This window comes from Festucalex cinctus, chromosome 10 (genome assembly GCF_051991245.1).
Source record: "Festucalex cinctus isolate MCC-2025b chromosome 10, RoL_Fcin_1.0, whole genome shotgun sequence".
NCBI lineage: Eukaryota > Metazoa > Chordata > Actinopteri > Syngnathiformes > Syngnathidae > Festucalex > Festucalex cinctus.
In genome coordinates, this window is record NC_135420.1 from 10254694 (window position 1) to 10277026 (window position 22333).

A 22333-nucleotide genomic window follows, 5' to 3' on the forward strand; every position below is an offset into this window, starting at 1 on the left:
AGTTTCATCACTGAAGATGCGGCTTCTTAACTGCAGACCACATTGTCACTTTTTATGAACCACCAAACTGTAAAATGGTTTTCAACATGCCACTGATCTAATTCAAAGTGTGTCATCTACTGAACGTGGTAAATGTTTGTCACAAACACTTTCAAGTACAGCATTGCAGCCCAAGGCTATTAGTTTATCCACACACAGCTGGAACAAGACCGCCCATACGCTAACTATCAAACTTAAGTTTATGTCACTTTCAAAGTCGTCAATGAATCCGCTTTTCAGGTTTTCTTTCAGCAGTGAATGTGGTCTGAGGTTATTATAATGCAGCGCAAGTTGGTAGCAATTTATCTCAGTGGAGTTACAGTGTCACTATGTGGCATGTAAACGTCATTGCAAGGGAGCTCTTGTTTTTGTTTTGTTTTCCCCTCATCTTTCTTTCAACAATTGCAGTCAAATGACAAAGAATAAATATAAGCCCAAGCTTGATTTAAAACATTTTGTTATTGATATTGGACAGCTGCGATTGGCTGGCAACCAGTTGGGGTTACCCCACCTACTGCCCGAAGACAGCTGGGATAGGCTCCAGCACTCCCGCGACCCTTGTGAGGAGTACGCAGTTAAGAAGATGGATGGATGGATATTGGACCATGTACATTACATGACAAATAATATAGTAGCTGTGGCCTGTTCCTGTGCGGCCAAGTAAAATCAGCAAGTGTAGTTGCAGGGTGTTATGCTTTGCACATTTGTGGGAGGGAGAAACGAAAAAAAAAAAAAAGTCAACATGACCTCAAGCTGGCTCTTAACCCACTGACTGACCTAAAGCGTTTCGAATTACATGTTTAAATTTCAAACTGTTAATCATCAATACTAGTCTGTAACTCATTGAAGCAATTTGGTCGATTACATGTACTTCTCCACTACACCCGATAGAGGCAGTGGTGGCTGTAGTGTGTTGGTCTGCAGGAACTTAGGCCGCAGGAGAAGAAGACGAGGCAGCTGATTTGGTATGTCAGTGCAGTGCTCAAGCTTTTGAAGACGAAATTATATTTTAATCAAGTAAAACGAATTTTATCCTTATTGTTTTATATACACCAACAGTGTACATCAATAAAGAAGGCACTAGGCTCAACGAGCTGCGACGTCTCAACTGCAATGGCGAGCATAACCAAAGCGAACATAGCTTTTGAACGCTAACTGGCGAGGCTACTTCAAACAAAACTGTTAAAGGTACTGTTTTATAATCTAATGCCAAAACGTGTTGGACGAAAACTAGCGAATACATTTATTGATACTTCAAATCACTGTCGAAAGCAATATCAGCCAAAATGTTTCAGTCAACCCTGTCGCTTTAATATAATTTACTGTTGCCATACCCAGATAGTAGACCTATGTTGAAACGCTGTCAATCATATCTCGTTGAATCAACGTTGAAATTTGACGTTGATTTGTCATCACTCTTGCACTCTCGATAATGTTCCAACGTTGAAATCCATACAAAATCTATTATTTGGATGTTGTGAAGGGGCTTTTCTTCACCATGGAAACGATTCTGTGATTATCCACCACTGTTGTCTTCCATGGATGTCCAGGTCTTTTTGAGTGCACAAGATCATCAGTGTATTTTGTTTTTCTCACAATGTACCAAACTGTTCGATTTGGCCACTCTTAACATTTCTGCTCTGTCTTTGAATGTTTTTTTTTTTTTTTTTTTGTCAGCCTCTGTTTAACCCCGATTGAGAGCTCCTTTGACAGCATGTTGTGTGGTCACAGGAACAGCTTCCAAATGCAAACGTCACACCTAGAATCAACTCCAGACCTTTAAACGGTGACAGGTTAATGAGGGAGGGCCCATGATTTTATTTTTTATTTTTTTGCAGCCTTCTGAGTCAACTGTCCAATTACTTTTGGTTCCCTGAAAAAGAGACAAGCTACATTTTAAAGAGCTGTAATTCCTAAACCCCTGCTCCAATTTGGATGTCATAACTCTCAAATTAAAGTAGAGTCTCTGCACTTTAATTCTATATTGATTATATGATTGTATCCTAAATATGTTTTTGTCAACAGCTAAAATAACAAAACTTGTGTCACTGTACAAATACTTTTGGGCCTAACTACATAGTGTTTAAAATGTTGCTGTCGGGGATCTAACCCAACCCCCTAAATACACATTACAAGCAAATGCAGTTATGTGATTAAAAATGGCCAATCAAAAGATTCTGCCGTGATTTGATTCTTCCGTGTAGGACAATCGCTTCTCCATTCGGAATCCCTATCACACTCACTTGATCCTCAAAAAAGATGTAACGTGTACCATTAAAGATGCAACCCGCTGACAGTCGCGCTTCGGCACCTCCTTACTACGCTCGACACCTAGTAACAGGTAACGATTAGTGACACAGTGGCTGTGTCGCTCACGTGGTTTTCACAAAGCGCGACACGCACCGACATGTGGGTTCCTCTATAAACTTGACACGCATCTGTGTTGCCGGACCCATCACTACTATTAATGCTTCAAATATGCCTATATTCAGAGGTCCTGTTTATTTACAGACAGGAGAAACAGCTAGGCTAACTAATAAAAACATGGCTATATTTCAAATTATCTTTTTAAATGAATACTGACAATGGAAACCATTACGTTTCAGCAAATTTATTGAAGCCTCCTCCTCTGTCTGACGAACTTATGCAGTGCGACCTTTGCCACCAAAGGCATAGACCTAACGGAGCTACTTCGGTATAATAGCATGCAGGTGTACTTGTCTCTTATGCCTCTGTCCCATCTGCCTCTTCAGTGAATCTATAAACAAAACGACATTCACAGTTAATTCACACTATGCAATTCAAGCAGATCTTTCTTGATGTCGTTCAAAATAAATCCATTTCGACTCGACTGTGGCAACATTGATTCAACGTTGTTTATTGTCGGAATTTCAATGTCAACCATACTGATGATTTAAATGGAAAATCAACATTTATTCAATGTCTGTCGTCTTACTATCTGGGTACACTTCTAGTACAGTATGACTTAATTGTTTGGTACTGTCGTTTGTCTGACTATATAGTGTCTGATCTTGAAATTTTATCTGCAGAAATATGTCTCAAAGTTCAAAAAAAAGGAAGCGCAAGAGGCTTTACAAAGGAGAGGTAGAAGAGGAGGTAAGACGTGTCTTGTAATGTAACTGATGTACGAATTTAGGCTAGTATATACCAGCTCACAGTATTAGATACGTAAATAATTACCGTACTGTAAAGTGATCAACAGTGTGGATGGATTAATTAACGACGACCTACACAAACAAACAATAGATCAGTGGTGCCCAAGTCCGGTCCTCGAGTGCCCCTATCCAGCCTGTTTTCCATGTCTCCCTCCTTCAGCACAGCTGAATCTAATGATTAGATCCTGATCATGAATCAGGTTTGTTGGTGCAGAGAAACATAGAAAACAGGTTGGATAAGGGCTCTCGAGGACCGAACTTGGACACTCCTGCACTAGATATAGACTTGTCTTCAAGTACAGAAGATTGTTGCTGACATGTTATTTTCTACTTATTCGTTCTTATTTCAGGCATCCAAAGATAAACAAAAGGGTGACGGATCTGAAAAGAGGCACAATGAAAACCAACACTCACGGTAAGATGTAATTCTTGTAGTGTTTGCTTCTTTAAATGATAAATGAATGGCAATATTGATATGAACAGGGTGATTTCATTTACATTTTTGAATTTCTTCCCATGCCATTGCATTTCTTCTTCTACTGAAAGCTATTCTACACAAGGTGGAGCACATGCTTCTCATGTTCAAGAGGAAACCCGCCAAATCAAAAAGGCTGTGTACAAACTCCGTACTAGAGAAGAAACAGACAAGAGACTGGTGTCTCATGCAGATGTAGCCAATTTAAAGAGAAAAAGTACATCTCTTACAACCCGGAATGATTGCCCCCACAATGTGGGGCTTAATATTGCAGGGAAAGATAAGGTTACCAGTGGTAGTGAAATAAAGAAAAGGAGTCCAATCAGATCTCAGAACCTCAGGAATTCAAACACAGGTTATCGGAAAGAAGAAAAAGACTCAAAATCAGATGAAAAGTCTCACTACATGATCCCACCTAGATCAAAAAAGAAGCGGAAAAGCAAAGCTAAAAAATTGATTCAAAATGAGAGCAAAACTTTTGTGACTCAAGAACAAAGCCAGACCGCTCCTCACCGCAAGGACTCTATAAGCAGAAAGCAAACAGGGATAATTAGACAAACATGTCAGGAAAGTCAGGTGAAAAGAAAAATAAGCTCAGGTGCAAAAACATCTCCAGACTTCACCAAGCAACAGTTTTCTGCAAACTCATCAGTGGCTCAGCCCAAAATACCGACAGCGATACACTCCAATTCCAAGTTTCCAAAGATATTGAAAATAGATCTTGTAGCGGCAAACAGTATTGAGAAGAGTGATGTTACCTCTACAAGCAGGACCGCCACATGTACGACTGCGCAAACTGTTCGTACGACAGCCACAAACAGTTGTAAGCAGCATCAGAGCTGTGAAAGAAAAGATGAGAGTCCATCTTTCTCAAATGCCCCTCTCGCTGCAAGTGATGCCTACGCAGAGGAGATGCGTGAGCAGGTGAGATAGAACATATTAATTGTTTGAAAACAATTATGAGAGGTGATTGATTTTGCTGTCAAAATATGCTTGACTCTAGATGCGAGTGGCACAAGAGCTTCACCTTGCCCGGTTTGAGAGGAGATTAGATGTGGATGTCATGCAGAGCTATGGAGAGCTCACGTGTATGGACATAGACCCCCCAGAAGAGAGAACTGCATCTACTCTCTGTAAGTTCTGTCATTTGGTGCAGAATGCCAACACGCATTAAAAGTCATGCCTAGGCGTTGTCGAATGACATGTGAGATTGACAAAAACAGATATTTTCATGGTACCCATAACCAATCTTTGAGTTATAAAGGGGACATTTGGGGGGAAAAAAACACCACATTGATTTACATGACACAAGTTGCATTTTAACAATATTTTGTTACTATGCTTGCACTTTGCAGTAGTTTAGCACTGACTAACTCAGACTGTAAAGTGTGTTATAAATATAAGTTATAATGAAATTACAAAGGGATGGGAAACCTTTTAATTCTGCGCTAAATGCTTGTCATTCGTAACTTTGCTCTCGCAAGATGAATTCTCGCGGTATTTATGAGTTCACAAACTCCCGAGAATACATCTTGTACCGAGGCCATTGTGATCGACATTGTGTTTGGGGCTGGACATGCAGCTGTGACGAAACCAGGAAGCCAGCGCCGGGGCAAACAAACAAACCTAACATGGATGAATGGACGCTGCAATTAATTCTTGTCTTGTCAAGTCAAGTCATCTTTATTTATATAGTGCTTTTAAACAGCCTTAGCTGTCACAAAGTGCTTTACAGAAAGAAAAACAAAACAAAAATATAACACTAGAGCTGCGAGCAGCTATAAAGGGCCCTCGCAAACCGGGCCATGTACTTGCACTTTGGGGTGCTGTCAAACAGGACAAGGACCTTCTAAAATGTTTTTGCCAAGCTTTGTGTGTGCAAAGTTTCATCAAAAGGCAAACAGATGGTGTGCAATTCCCAAAATAAAATCAAAATGGCGGACTTCCTGTTCAGTTTAGCATACATCTACAGAATACTTTTTGTAGGTCTAAGGCTGATAGGTATGCCTCCACATTTTCAAAAATCTAGGTGAATCATACAGTCGGAAATGCTCCATAAAAATGTATAAAGGTCGCTATTAAACACCACGTTGGTGTACTTGCACGACGGGGTGCTGGCACGTTTGGGGTACTGTTATATAGAACAAGGACCGTCTAAAATGTAAGTGTTTTTTTTCCCTCATGCCTTGTGTGTGCAAAGTTTCATGAAAAAGGCCAAAAATGATGCATAATTCCCAAAATAAAATTAAAATGGTGGACTTCCTCTTAGGTTTAGCAAATGGCTATACAGTATAATACTTTTTTGTAGGTCTTAGGCTGATAGGTATCTGTCCTAATTTTCACAAATCTATCTTAATCATACAATCGGAAATGCATCATAAAAAATGTCTAGAGGGCGCTTTCGTGCCATTTATTGAAAATTGTAAAAGAAATCTCTAAAATATTCATGTTCATGACAGGTCTGATGCGTTTGCAAAGTTTCAGGAGTGTTCACAGATGTTGAGACTCAAAAAAGCAGCATTTATCTTGGCAAACAATGCATCGCTATGGCAACGGCATGCGACAAAATAAAAAACTTGATAACTTTGCATCTTAAACATCTTTTAGATGAAACCCCAAGTTTGAAGACGGTTGGATAAATTATGTCGGAGTTTGTTAAAATATGACCCCTATAAAAGAGCTACAAATCCCAACGTAAATCAAAATGGTGGACTTCCTGTTTGGTTTAGCACAGGGCTCCAAGAGACTTTTTATTTTATGATTTTTTTTATGTTCATTGTGGGCTGTTATGTAAGCCTCCAAATTATCATAGCGCGAGGTGAAACGTACAACCGGGAATACTTCGTTAACGAGGAATTTTTTTAACTGAACATGTGATGCCCCGCCCCTGGGGGACTTCCTATTGGGTTTAGCACATGGCACCCAAAGACTTTTTTTGTACATCGTGGGCTGTTACATATGCCTCCAAATTTTTGTAGCTCTAGATGCTTTGTATAACTGGGAATGCTTCATTAAGAAGGAATTTTTTCCCTTGCAAACAGTGCATGCCACGACAACAGCATGCAGCGAAATAAAAAGCTTTCAATAACTTTTCATCTTCAACATCTTAAGATGAATCACACCAAGTTTGAAGATGATCGGATGAATCCTGTAGGAGGAGTTCGTTAAAATAAGACCCCTAGGAAACGGCCAAAAAATGGCAACCCATTCCAAAGTAAATCAAAAATGGCAGACTTCCTGTTAGGTTTAGCATATGGATCAAAAATATTTTTTTGTACCTTGAGGGCTGTTACATATGTCTTCAAATTTTGGTAACTCTCGGTGAAACATACAACCAGGAATCCTTCATTAAGTGCGAATTTTGAAATGCAAAATTTGATGTCCCGCCTCTGTGGTATTTTCTGTTAGGTTTAGCATATGGCACCAACAGACTTTTTTTGTAGGTTGTAGGCTGTTACATATATGTACCAATCATAGCTCTAGGTTAAACGCACAACCGGCAATGCTGCGTTTAGTAAGAGTTTTGAAACGCTACATTTTATGCCCCGCCCCCGTCATATAGTATGTCAAAAACTTTAGATTTTTTACCCTGATGTTGTCCCAGGTGTTGAGATAGTACAGCGCAAATTTGAAGTCAGTGGGGTTAACCGTGTAGGAGAAGCGGGCAAAAGTATGACCACTGTAAATGTGCAAAAATGGGCCAAAATACCTTACTTCCTGTATATTTTAGGGTACACCTATCAAAGAGTTTTTTGTTCATCTAGATCTAAAGACCCATTTTTCTCTGATCATGTATGGCAACTTTAAAATATCAAATTTTTCTCCAGGCCCGACCTGTGTGGAAAGTTTGAGTTTTCGTTCACGTTTAGTGTCTCAAAAATGCAATTGTTTGCGGCGAAGAAGAATAACAACGAAAAAGAATAATAAGAATTCCTTCAGGAACAATAGGGACCTCGCAGCGGTCGCTGCTCGGGCCCTAATCAAACATTAACAGCAATACGATACAATACAACCACAACAAACCAACATTCTTCCATTCCTACATACAGGGCAGAATCAGTCTCCTTTCAGCAGCTTACCAACGCGCTTAGCTGTGACGTTCGTGTCCTCAGCTCCACCGCCATCCATCTTAGCTCACCAGCGTGGACTGTCCAGCAGCGCCGACCTCTCCGCCGAGCAAAAAGGGGCTGTGTAAAATGTCTAGTCTTGCAGAATCACTCACCGTTTCCTTGTTTGTGTTAAACAGCGAGAGGCGTTCATGCATTTCTAGCTGGTAAAATGTTCGTGCTTTCCCCCCTTTCGACCAGAACGAAGATTACATTTTTATCTGTGGCTGTGATTGGTCAAAACAAATGTGCACAATGCTGTGTCATCCAATCAGCTCGAAGTATTGTACAGAATGTCCCACCTTTCCTGAGCAAATTAACATGGAGCTGTATCAAATTGATGTTGTGGAGAACTCCCTTGAGTGAAGCGCAATATCAAGCTGGCTATTGCCAGGTTATGTCATTCCACCTCACTAACTTTTCACATATCTTTTTTTTCAGGCAAGCAACCTGCACATCAAGACATAATTCTTGTTCTGGACACCAATATTCTCCTCAGTCATTTGTGTTATGTGAAAACGATGGAACATAGTGGCCTTGGAGGTGATTTTCATATCTAGTGCAGTTTTCCTCCTAAATATGTCTCCTTATGTCACATTTGAAATTATGCCACATTGTAAAAATGGCTTTGTAATTGATGCTGGAAATGTAAACAAAACTATATTGACCACGTTGACTTAAATGGCATATGTTGTCAACTCACATACATGTTTTATGTGTTTGTAGCATTGGGTTTACCAATTGTCCTAATCCCCTGGGTGGTGCTTCAAGAGCTGGATTCTCTCAAAAACCGGAAAGGAGTCAATAATTCTGTGGCTGATCTGGCCTGTCCCGCCATTTCCTACATTTATAACTCTCTGAGAAAGCAAGTAAGACACATTTGGGGGCAGTCGATGCAGCAGGCTGCTCAAAGTAATAGTAAGTGTGTAATTATTAAATCCTTGCATTTTCTTATTTCATAATCAATTGTACTTTGATGTCTTAAATACTGTACTGCAGGCCTACATGTTTTACACTCTAAAAATAGTTGGGTAAAAAATAACCCAAATTGGGTGAATAAGGGACCAACAACTTTTTGGGTTAAACAAATTACCCAAAAAGCTGGGTCAAATTAACAAATCACAAAGCGACCCAAAAACTTTTGTTGTTTTATGGTTTATTCATTTGACCAAAATTTTTGGGTTACAGTAAATAAATAACCCAAAAAAATGGTCATTCCCTTTTTGATCCAATTTCTATTACTTTTGGCCCAACTGTTTTTAGAATGAGTTGAGTAAAAAAAACCCAATATGGTTCAAAAAGAGACCAGCCCAGCTTTTTTGGGGTTTGTCCATTAGAAAAAAAAAAAAAAAGTTTTTGGTTTGTACTAACCAATCCAATTTTGTTGGTTTTGTATAAAAAAAATAAAATAAATAATAAATAAATAAATAAAAATTTCATTTGTGGGTTATTCATTTTGACCCAGCTTTTTGAGTTAACTCAAACAGAGTTAAATGATTAACTCAAAAGAGTTGGGTCAGACCCATATTGGGTTATTTTTGACCCAACTGTTTTTATAGTGTATAATAATAGTACGTATTGTCTCACATAAGAATGCTGAAGGGCAGCATGGTGCATGAATGGTTAGCATATCTGCTTCACAGTTTTGATGTTTAGGTTTTGAATCTACAAACAAGAGTTAGACACTTAACAGCAAAGTAGCAAATAAGGACTGTACAACTGTACTACCCCTAATGTCCACTAGGTGGTAACAGTACTCTGCTCATTTTTAGTAATTCATTATCATAGTGCTTGACAACAATAATAATGACTAAAAATTAAAACCATCATGTTGTCCTATGCCAACCCCGCCTGAATCGTCATTCCGTCCGTCTCTTTGTGATTAACCACAGGTAGTCTGATGGCTCAGAATAATGATGACAAAGTGCTGCAGTGCTGCCTACAGTATCAGAGTTTGTACCCAGACTGTGCTCTCATCCTGTGCACGTGAGTTCCCGCTCCCCCAGCTACACCGCTTCTGCAGTAGCCTGTGTCCACTGCAAATAATACACATGCATGTGACGAGGAGTAGCTTCAGGCCGATAATAGTACCCAGCACTTTTATCTTGTGATATTTTCTAACTGTTTTATTTTTCCACTGTAGAAATGATAAGAATCTATGCTGTAAGGCTGTCCTTAGTGGAGTTAAGGCCTTGAGCAAGAAAGACTTGGAGGCAGAGGTTGAGAGATCAACACACAACCTTGGCCACCAACAAAGCACTGTCGTCAAGAATCTTCCCCAAATCACTGCGCCTATGCCCTCACCAATGCCCGGAGGCAGTTTTACAATAGTGCCATCTCATACTCAAAGACTACCGTCTTTATGTCCCTCAGAGGAAGGTAAGACGGTATCCCTCTTGAAAAACAATGTTTTTCCAGGCTCAGGGTGATGTGCTACAGTCACATTTGTCTCAGCCTGGTCTTACTTAAATATAAATCCACGATTAGTGCAAAACTGGCAATAATAATAATAATAATAAAAATAATAATATGCACGATGACAATCACATTATCTAAACAAACACAAATATGCATCCCTAATACCAGTGAAAGTAACAAACAGAATGATCCTCTGGCATGATGAGCATCTCATCTTTTTAAAAAAACAAAAAAACAACAAAAAAAAACAAAGATGCAAACCGTTAACTTTTGTAAATAAATAACCTAGAGTTAGTCAAGTCAGTCTGTAACCTGTCCAATCAGGCGCCCGGTCAGCAAGCTAGCATTTAGGCAAGTTCAGGTAGGCAGGCTTCCAGTTTCCTGAAAGGAACACAAGTCTGTCTTGTTGAAACCATACCATTTCCATACTACACTACTTTTGCCTGATTATTATTATTATTATTATTAAAACCCTTTAGATACTACGATGATAACAGTCTTCCTGTTTTTTTGTCGTTTTCTCTCGAAGTAAAGCTCCGTTCCTCCGCTCTTAGAATCCGAAATGGTTCAGGAGTTCTGTGATTTGAAAAACATGCATCAATAACTGTCTTCTTTATCAATCTCCTCTGACACACCGATTCCCCCTCCTCCATACGATGGCAATCCGCCAACTGCCGTCATATATTTGGTATCGACGTAAAGCTCTGCTTCTCTGCTTTTAGAAGCCGTTGGAATTACGTTGCTAGTGCAAACAGTTCAGAAGAAACGGTGATTTGGGGAAAAAAAACAAAAAAACTTTCCAGTCAGTTAAGTATGAGGGATAATTACGTTCACTTGCTCGGGCAAACTTCGCAGAATCGCCGGTGGCCAAGATTGTTGTTGTTTAGACTGCGCGCTCTTGGGAGGAAGTGAAAATGACACGGAAACTACGGCGGCTTAGATTAACCAAAAATAGTGCGGGGTTGAAAATCGGATGTGCCGATGTGAACATTTTGAAAACCGTTTTAACCAGAAAAGACGGTTATGGTTCCAAAATCGATTTATCGAACAGCCCTACTCGCAAGCATTACATACCTCGTCGGATTGTTGTTCACGTCCTCTTCAACCTCATTTTTTTGTGGGATTTTTCTCCAAGTTGGGTTCGAATTCATTACGCTATGTGCAACAGGCACATGGACAAAATTTTGGTCCAAGTGCGTCTCACGTTTTTCACCCCTGAACCGTTTTCATGCCTGTTTACATCATCCGCAATTGTATATCTTCTTGCAATTCGTTTTAAATGCACTTTGCATGCACCGATCTCTTGCATCTACATGCCATGTAGATCGTGGAGATCTGTTTGCTCTGAATTTAAAGAACCTGAGGGGTGCCGCTTTGATTTGCCGGAAGTTGGCTGATGCAAACGCCCACTTCTACCTGCGCTACTCTAGCAAAATACCAGAGGAAAGAAAACCCCACACATGCGCACAGTTAGATTGCACTTTGCGCCAGACTTGCAGTGGGCATGAAAATAGGGCCCTCCATGTCCTACTATCACTATCCAAGAAATAAAAACATAACACAAATCCTGGCATTTTCTAGTACAGCCCTAACTCCATGTATTAGGTTTTTACAATTAATTAATTAAAAAAAAAAAAGAAAAGAAAAACACAGTTTTTACAATTAATTAACAATTAATCAAATGTTATTTTTCAACTTGGGAACAGTTTCAGGAAGGCCCTTTTTCTGTTAGACAGATATTCCAATACAGTGTATGTTCAGTAATTTCATGTTAACGTGTAAGTACATGCATGTGAAGATTAGCTACTTGTCCCCATGACTCTTTGCATTTGCAAGTCTTGTGCCTCCACTCATGTAGACACATGCATCCAATTCCAGATCGCAAAAATCCCAGAGTGGAAGAGGAGAAGAAAAAGAAATGCATCTCTGAGCTTGAAGACTGCCTGAAGGAGGTGCTGTCAAATGTGCTTGAGATGGAGATGAAAGCTGTTTATAATGAGATGTGGAAAGAGGTATGATTGTCATTTATGACGTATTTTCATTTGGAACATGTTACGTAATATGAGTGATTTAGTGTCTAATCAAATCTAAATGACAGTAATCACATCTGGTTGTTAGGTAAGACACAAATGTGTCACTCAAAATGCACCCAAACATGGGATTTTGTGGACTTTTCCCTTTTCTATAGATCATCCACATAAAGCCACCCTGGAATCTTCTTGAGATTTTGCAATGTATGCAAAAGCACTGGATAGCAGTATTTGGTTTCATTGTCCCAAGACATTTGCTGCATACAGTTCTACATCTCATTGGCTTCTTTAAACGAGGTAAGAAGTCTGTGCAGTAGGTCGAAGAACTATTTTGTTCAGCATCCGAATTGTATTTGGTTGAAATTAGACACTAAATATCTTCAGATGGTTCTTTTTCATATTGTAGTCTTCTAGAGATATTAGAAGTAAGGCGTCTTATTTGTAGAAATGAATTTTTATAATGAAGGTTAAATATTTTTTCTCCTGTATTTTTCAAAAGGAAATTACTGTGCATATCTTTCTATCAAGGGTCAACAATGCAAAGTGTCATATCTGCCTCAGAGTGGAGAGGTTTTGTCTTTGAATCTCAATTCTGACTTTTCTGATGTTCTCTTTGTGATTTGGGTTTTCTCCATGATACTCTGGCTCCCTCACATATTCCAAAAACACACATGAATCTAGGTTCGTTGAAGATTCTCCTAGATGTGAATGTCAATGTGGATTGTTGTTTGTCTATATGTGCGATTGGCTGGCTATGAGTCCAATGGTAGCCCACCTCTCACCCAAAGTAAGTTCTGATAGGATGCAGCTCAACCAGAGCCCGAATGAGGACAAGCTGAATAGAAAATGGATGTATGAAATATGCATCTAAACGAGCAAGTCAGGAAAAACAATAATCCGAGAAAGAGTGGATCATTAACTCATTTCCTCCCAGAAACAAATAAATGTTATATTTGAAATGTTTTAAATGTCCCAAAGACGTATTTATACATTTTTTTTGTTTTTTTATGCTAGAGCATACTTAGCTTAGCTTTAGCTACATAGTTTTGATGCAGCCTCTTAACTGCAGTGAACGGGTGGAAAAAAATGGTAGTAATTACAAAAACGGCCAGCAGGTGGCAGCAGAGTATAAGAGATCAACCAGTCATGTTGAAAACAAGCTGTTTCCCCACAATTCTACACAGATTTGTAAATAATAATGAAACTTAGCTATATACTAATGCTAATTGCTGCAAGACGGAAACCGATAGAAATACACTTTTTTTTCCTGATAAAAGAAGAGACTAATGTAATTCTAATCCATGTTTTATAGCAATAGAACACAATATTTTGTGGGCCTTGCAAAATCAGTCAAAATCTCATAAAACAGCCGGGAGCGAAGGGGGTTGCTTCAGTGAAAATGGCTGGGAGTGAGTGAGTTAAAGGGATACTTGATTAATTGAGCCATTTTCATCAGTAAAAAGTTAATATTTTGTCCAGAATGAATTTGGTAACTTTATTATTTTTCATGTACAATTAATAGTATTTTTTCCGTTGACTGAAGATGACCAATATTGGTAATTGAAGCTAATGACCAACCAAGGCTCGATTTGCTGACGAAACCCAGAAAACAGGTGTACCATGATTGATCATTACCTGCTTCCTCAGCACAGGTGATGCCATATTCACTTAACAGCAAGTGAAAAAATAGTTTTTAATGTTATTAATTGTACAAGAAAAATAATGAATTTATCAAATTCTTTCTGGACAAAATGTAACAACATGCCTTTGTGATGCCTCGTAATCAGACGCTACAGTTGACAAAATGTTTAGTTCTTGGGGAATTAATTTTTTGCAGCCTTACTAAGCTGAGTTGGTTATTATTGAGCATGTCATGTTTCCAAAATTGTGATTACCCTACATGTTTAAATGCAAACGCACGCGAGTTACAAACAGAACAGAAGGCACAACTATGAGTCATCAACCGCTGAAAAGCATCAGTCCACTGGGGGATGACGTTTGCTGCCCTGCACTGCAGCAGAACTCCCCGGAACAACACACAGAATTAGGTCACCTTCTAAAACAGGGCACTCTAATATGTGTCAGTATACTGCTGAGTCACCTTTAGCACCGCCTCTTCATCTGGCTCTCCATCCCTTTACTGTATCTAATTAAATTACCCTTAGTCACAAGGCGTGCAGATAATCAGCCTCTCATTCTCTCTCACCATAAGCGCAATAGCGTTTCCATCCCACCAGCCGAGAATGTTAATATGTTCAGTGTGTCCTTGGTCCACAAGCACTATCAATGCAGATAGGCTGTATGCCGATAAAAGAGACCGAAAATATGGAGAAGGTGGAGAAAAGGAACTGTTTTAGTGGAATGCAGCATAAGATTCGCTAGTCTTGCTTGTGAAGTGGTGCAAGATGACAAAGCAGAATTATGAGGCTCTTGTTTGAAAATATAGGTATCTGTATCGTTGCTGATACCAGCCTTATTTCTTGTTACTCGCAACGGCGGCCAATGACCGTTGATCAGAAACTAGAAATTAGAATGATATTAAATTGCCATTAATTTCATGCAATTTTGAGGAAAATGCTATATGCCCTGAACTTATATGTATCAAAAATACTAGTTGTATCGGTGACTACTCAAGAGTTGAATATTCGTACTGGTATCGGTCTGAAAATAAAAAGTGCTATCAAACAACCCTAGGAGAACTGTTAGATCAGGATGTATATTTGTACAGTATTTTTACAATTATTTTTTTTTATGTATCAAACGGACTAGTGGTATTGGTACTTGGTACTCGTACTGGTATCGGCCATCCCTTGTAGCGACGTAATGTAATGTTGGGAAAACGTCATTATAATGCAGTGCAGTTCTATACACTAAGATTTTTATTGCAATAATTAGCATGATTAAATTCCTTTCTAAACATGTCAAACTGTGCATTAATATCATGTCCAAGCATAATATTGATTAGGTTTGGTATTGATTCCGCGCTTCTCATAATAAGCAAATCCTCCATTTGATTTTGCTGGTTTATCTATTGAAATCATTTTAGGCCAAATTGTCTCTTTTATGACCCACACAGCACACAGGGTGACACGATTGTTGAATGTAAATGTAGATGACAACACCCTAAAGGCATGAATGTGTTTTTTTGTTCTCTCAGGTCCGTTAAGGGACGTGGATTCTATTTTCGTGGCTCTCCAAGAAGCGAAGGTGTTTGTTAAGGAATTTGGGAAAAGGTCAAGCCATGTTCCCAGGGCACTAACTGCAATGGACAACATTGGCCGCAAGCTACTACAGGTCTGCTTGATGCATATTTTTTTTTTATTTTTTTTATATTGGTATATCCTATTTGTAACCAACTAACAAGCTCTCCTATTAATGATCTCGTCAAGCCTGAAACAGCTGTCTGTGATGTTGCAATGAATGAGGATGATGCAGCCAAACAACCTCCTTCCTGTCATGTCCCTCACCATGAAGTCTGGGCTATGTTTGAAAACATTTGGTGTAAAGTCTGTGAAATAAGGTGAGTGCAATGCCAGCAACCGTGTTTGACCGTGTTTTTAATGCGCAGGCTTCACATTTCGGATTACCGCTAATAGTTATGAAAATAATACTAACTTTTACAGTTACTTTTGTATTTTATGTGCATTGTTTTTTTGTTTTTTTGAGTTAGTTTTCTTTTTTTCTCAGTGACGTTTATACAGTGCAGTTGAGGACAAAAATAAAAAAATAAAATGTAATGTTGGGTTTGAAAGTCTAAGTGTCTTAAGGGCCACATGTGACTCTATCCATTCCTTAAACCTGGCCCACTAATTATATACATTATGATGAACATTTAGTCTTTGTGGCATTAATTTATTTTGACTGTTATCCTCTGAAAATGTTTATTACATGAATGTATTTACGTATTCATGTTGTATGTATTCTTTATATTCATTTATCTCATTTAGGAATGGTAGAAGGTTTATTGTAAATAATATAACAAAAATATTTGTTTAAAAAAACACACCTGAAAATAAATACTTTTAACTTATTTTACTAAACAATTATTTAAATTAAATTTAAATTAATTATAAATAGAATGAAAATGAGAATACATCTTTAAGAAGGTATTATTACTTATTTTTGCAGCACATTTTTAGTCAGTCTGTCAAATGATATTATTTGGCCCTTGAGCACATATTTTTGCTCACCACGGGGCTTGACAAAAACTTTTTTCACATTCAAGCACCACATACTGTAAAAAGGTGTTATACAGGGTGTTCCAAAATGGTTGACCCCATTCTAAATGCCCATATCTCGGAAACTACTTGATGGATCTTAATGAAACTAAATACACTTTATGTTGAAGGTCATAAGTTTTATTGGTTACATTTACAAAGAAAAGTACAAATATTTGTTGGTTCTATGACAGATTTTAATAAATGTTCAACACCAAGTGGCAGGTTATATTTTGGAATTACAGCCCAAGTGTTTTTTAGGACGTTCAGAACTTTCTTTCCTGTGTTTTGTGTAAGCTCGATGTTATACACAAAAACTTAAAACGTTTCTATTAGGGGTGTGAATTGCCTTGTACCTGACGATTCGATTCGTATCACGATTCATAGGTCACGTTTCGATTCGATACCGATTAATCCCGATACGAATTTATAAGCTGATTGTTGCGTTTTTTTTTGTTTTTTTTTACTCAAATTTAGAAAATACTAGTCATTAAACTTGCACACTGTAAGATTTGTATGAAAATGTATTATTTATCTGAAACTTCAGCCTTTTAACTGTGAGCCACTGTATTGAACAGACAGTTTCATGTTTGAACAGCATTGAAATAAAATATTGAGGCTTAATTTTCCATTAATATAACATTTTTCCATGCTTAAGGAAAGAACTGTAACCATAAATAAGACGTTTTGTTGAATATTTTTCATCAAAAATTGATGTTTAAAAATCGATTCGGCCACCTATTGAATCGATTCGAGAATTGCGTGCTGTTATTTCACAATATATTGCTGAATCGATTTTTTTAACACCCCTAGTTTCTATACAAGCTGTGAAAATTTGAGGTCATTCCAATGAAAATTGTCAAAATGATTGGCCTACGAAATGGGGTCAAACATTTTGGAACACCCTGTATATCCTGCTATGTAGCTTATGCTGTGTTTACACAGTTTCCAAGAAACTATGTCGCAAAATGGGACAAAAGCTTCTCAAATGCATTTCCTGTCTGTTGTTTTTCTGCCGTTATTCCAGCTTGGAAGTCTTCAAAGTTTTGGCCTTTGACCCTCACACCAGACAGAGTGCCTTGCCAGTAGGAGGTCCTGTTCCACCACAGGACGCCGTTGTCTGCCTGAGCCAAATATCCTCCATGGTCTCACAGCTGGTCCGAGCCATCACAAGGTATTTCCGCCCGCTCGCCTCACTGTCCCAGTCCACATTCTGCCTCTCTAATAATTACAGTGGACTGTGCAGAATTAACCAATCACATTCAAACCTTATAAGCATGAAGGTTTTTATTTGGAAAGCTTCTTAGCTAGCTACGTCTTGTTAACGTTAGAAAACATTTTGAAACAATATATCTTGTTTTCATATGTTTTCTGTCGCAAAAACCTGGGAATTTAACTGAGGTCTGCAGACTTTATATACCCACTATAAGTAATTGTGCGACTTGTCAAACCTCAGCCTTTTAAAATGTGCATGGAGGAGACAGTTATTTTCATACCTTCACAGGTGTTTTGTGCTTCAGGTCTGAGCCTGTCCTCACTTGTCCTTGGTTCTGTCTGTCACACACTCTCACAGTAGACCTTTTATTTTTGATAGTCTACTATATAATCAGTTTGACCTTCTAGCTCATCTTATCACCTTTCCCATGATGCCGCAATACACTTCACAACGCTGTTTACTACTCGCTCGGCTTCCTTTAGTTATCTCCCATAAGGCCTTGACAGCGCAAGATTCGAAAAATGGGAGTGTGGAGAAATTTTGCATTGTTGAATGTAAATACTGAGAAACAAAAGTCACATTTTGTTCATGTGATTCACTGCTCCCTTTTTTTTTCATGCTCACTAAAACGTAGTTGTATCCTGATTTTCCTGCATTGAATAATTGGTTTGCTTTTGTAAGTGGATAAGTCCACACCAAAGCATTTAAGTCCCTTTGTTTTCATCCGATTACAGTAACTTATTTATGCATAACTATTTTTAGAAATAGGGAACCAAGTTAATCTAATCATAAGATGAAAGCAGTAAGAGAAGTGTCCTCTTCTTTTGAAAGTAATTTTTAGCAATAGCTGTTTTCTGACTTTCTGATATGATAGTATTAGCTGCACTAAGATGATAAATAATAATCGTAAAAAAAATCTATATGTCACTTTATACTTTTCTTTTCATTCTTTAGTCTTCTGTCCTCTTCTGCCGGTTTGCCAGAAGTGCGGGTGCTTCTCAACACTATCAGATCCAATAAGGTCAGTGCCTGTTTGTATTGCCTTCTTTTATTGACGCGTTAGTTGTATCTAAATTTAGTATAGGTTGAGTTTTAATAAGGTTAGTTTTAATTAGGGGTGTCACGATTCGCCAACTCCACGATTCGATTTAAATTTCGATTTTGGGGTCACGATTCGATTTTTTTTTTCGATTTTTTTTTTTTTTTTTTTTTTCCGCTCCCCCACTTTATAACACAGAGGCATATGCTTCTGTAGGCTAAGGCTAGTCTATGATCATTGGTTCTATTCATTGTACAGTAAATCTTATTTCAAAAGATCGGCTACATATAGGTGATGCAATTTCCATATTATTTTTGTGTAAATTTATGTAATATATGATAATTGACATTAGGCAGGAATGATCAAATTCAAAGAATTTATTTACAATATAAAGTTAACCGTCTTGTTCTTACTGAAGTGTAAAATAAAAAATAAAAAAACAAAAACAAAAAGTCACAGTGGGTGCCTGCCATCTATTGACTGTTTTTGGTTACAACAGTGTGCTGTGCGTTCCTCTTAAAATAATGTGCAATGTGCAACAACAACAAAAAATATATTGTATCCAAAGTCATGGAACAAATACAGCCTGAACAAACTATATCCCAACATTTACAGTTGCTGGGCATACTGTAGCGTGGTTCAAGTACACTAATTAAATGTTTGAATCCAGCGTTTTCCAAGGCTGCAGGTCTGCTGCTATAAATAGACCTATGGATCTGGCGTTTCGCGCGAGCTGAAGTGTGTGGAAGTTTCACTGTAAATGAGGATGAAATAGTTGGTTGGACCGTTGTTTTCCCACTTCTAGTTGAATTTGATAAATCTAAATCTTTGTGATGCCTGCGTAAATGTCCCGTCATGTTTGTCGTGTTTCCCGTTGTTACGGCTGGCGGCTCGGGCCCGCCGCCGGCTCCGCTCCCCTAGTATGTATGTGTGTGTTTGTGTCGGCTGGTGCCCGTATAATGGTACTTCAGTTTGAATGCGCCAGCGCGACACTCTGATTGGACGACTGTGCCAGCGCGACACTCCGATTGGACGACTGTGCCAGCGCGACACTCCGATTGGACGACTGTGCCAGCGCGACGCTATTGTGTATCCGTGTATTATACCCCTATTGGTTATTGTTGTTTCTCCTCCGTTCTGTCAGTTCTGTCAAATGCGGTTATTATTTGTTCACCTTCCACTTTCACTCCCTTGTCAAACCCCTGCCTGAAATTTCAATTAAAACTACTCAGATGTTAAAGTCGACCCGTGTTTATCTACTCTATATTTTCTGTTATTGTGTTACTTCCCTTCCCCTTGACGAGCCGGGCGTAACACCGTGGCCGAGTACAGTACGCGCACATAGCATATCTTGCAACTGTGGTCTTTTTATCGACAACGTGAACGTTGTCGACATAACTCACCGGGAACGCAAAATGTTTCCAAACTGGTGACGAGAGAAGCGGGAGCGGCTTGAAGCACCATTGCTGTGTCTGTCCGCTCTTGCCATCATGACTGCAGGAGAAGTCAGCTAACAAGTGCCGTTAGCTAGTAGCTGAATGGCTGCGTCTCATTTGCTTTCCTGGGAGGTGGCGGTGGCGGCGGTGGCGGCGGGCGCGGGGGGCATCGAATCGTGTGTCCTCTCTTCTATTTCGATGCTCGAAATCGTGACGTAATTTCGATCGATTTCGATAAAAAATCGAAATCGTGACACCCTTAGTTTTAATACTCATGCACTGTGTTTCAGATGGTTGATGTCAATTCCACACTGACCGACACGGACCTACTCAGTTGTTTCTCACAGGAAGACTACAGGTAGGACACAAGTACATCAAATGTGCTCAACATAAATGAGCACTTCATAATCCTTGACGATTAGACTCACCTGTGGTGGAATTCTTGATTGATTTGGCTGACTAGGCTTTCATTGGTGCAGTGAGAAGTTTACCTCCAGTAAGATGACAATGCTCTTAAATTATTTGGAGAAACCTAGATGACGTCATATCTTTGGAAGCTTTTGATAGGTTTATTGACATTTCAGTTAATTAGCCACAGCTGTGGATGAAGACACACTTGAAGCACACTTGGTCTTTGTGTAACCTCCATATCAGCAAGACAATTGTGGGCTTGAACAATTCTGATTCAACCTTGGGTGCATTTTTTAGGTGCCTCTGCCAGTATATACAATAAACACCATGGGAATGTCCAGCCAAAAGACGGGTTCTATTGATACATTTTTAATGTAGTGGCAAAGATTGTGATCCAACGACAAAGTGGGCATCGTAACAATGACCCCTACACAATTCAAACATTGTACCGCTTAACTGTGTGCAAAGACAAGCAGAATTAAAACAGAGATTGTTTCACTTAGTGACCCGTTATAATTGCCACTCGTTTGCTTCAACTGAAACAGCACTCATTTTGTGTAACATTAGCCTGAAGGCTAGATAGCGGTTAGCATGGAGTCAGCTGGTGTTACAGTTATCAAAGTATCCTGCATTTCTGACATGCATTTTTTAATATAATAGTCGACGCGATGTATTTTTTTAATATAATAGTCGACGCATGCATATAGTACACGAGGTTTGGCACCCACAAATTCGCAGTTACATTTTTTTTTGTTCTTTTTTTTTTTTTTTTTTTTTTTTTTTTTTTTTTTTAAGATTCCGCCCCTGTCACCACCCATTTTTCTTACAAAACTTAAGGGAATGTTGTGAACTCTATTACAAACATGAAAATTGAGATGTGTAGGCCTAGTGTATGTAATGTTAAAACACTGACAGATTTTGTTCATGGTCACAATTTGGCATGGGTAACTTCTTATTCTAGTATACAAATGGCCACTTACTTGTGTCAGTTTGTTTATACAGTACTGTTCTGTGATAGCTTAAATTACACTACACAACAGTAGGGAGAAGGTTTGAGCAAAAAAAAAATTAAATATCCGGGTAATTGCTTAGAAGCAGACTAGCGGAACATGTTAAACTAAGCTTGAATATATTACATTATGTTCTTATTTACTCAAGGGCTTGTGTTCCATTTTTATTTTCCCAAAACGGCACACAGCCTGAAGCAGCTTTGCGAGGGAGCTAACGAACAATTAAAAACGTTTTACACTTTGGCACAAGCAAAAATACATCAATCAATAGTTACAGTTACATCACCACCATCAGCTGCTGCTAGGTCTTATTTAATGCTTTGGAGGCCTACGGTTTATTTAGGCATGAGCCCAGAAGGCAAGTTGATTTGGGGCCTGACGGAATGTAAAGTGCATGTGCAATGTATACAATGCTTCACTTTTTCTACATTTTGGTGCGTTACAGCCCTATAGCAAAATTGAAGTTGAACACATGTATTTTCCCTTCAAAACACAACTTTTGCTGTGAAGCTCATAATTTACTTCAGGTGCGTCCTGCTTCCACGATTCTTACTTGAGATGTTTATACAGATCAAGTTGAGTCCACCCGTTCACACGAAAGCTCATTTCAGTGTACCCGCACAAATTTTTTACCGTTTGGGCAAGTTCGTCCACATGGCGGCACGGTTTCGGAGCTTGAAACTGCTAACTTTTGGAACCGGGCTCCAGAGTGGAAAGATGTTGAAACACGCCCCGGACGTTCAAATGTGGACGCCATATT

The 22333-nt window shown here is 38.8% G+C and overlaps 1 protein-coding gene across 3 annotated transcripts in view; it reads left to right on the top strand.

Annotated features, from left to right (window-relative positions):
- The first annotated feature begins 931 nt into the window (after positions 1-931).
- The window catches only part of swt1 (SWT1 RNA endoribonuclease homolog), a 28796-nt gene continuing 7394 nt past the window's right edge, over positions 932-22333 (top strand). Inside the window, exons 1-17 of one of the 3 annotated variants that reach the window (XM_077534936.1) lie at positions 932-1004; positions 1099-1227; positions 3090-3156; positions 3566-3630; positions 3762-4614; positions 4694-4823; positions 8238-8339; positions 8523-8714; positions 9689-9782; positions 9940-10175; positions 12093-12226; positions 12403-12541; positions 15402-15538; positions 15634-15764; positions 17489-17635; positions 18632-18698; positions 20443-20510. In XM_077534936.1, coding sequence (XP_077391062.1) covers positions 3094-3156; positions 3566-3630; positions 3762-4614; positions 4694-4823; positions 8238-8339; positions 8523-8714; positions 9689-9782; positions 9940-10175; positions 12093-12226; positions 12403-12541; positions 15402-15538; positions 15634-15764; positions 17489-17635; positions 18632-18698; positions 20443-20510 — 2558 coding nt within the window. In that variant the 5' untranslated portion in view covers positions 932-1004; positions 1099-1227; positions 3090-3093. The other 2 variants (XM_077534937.1, XM_077534935.1) reach the window with 2 other exon arrangements.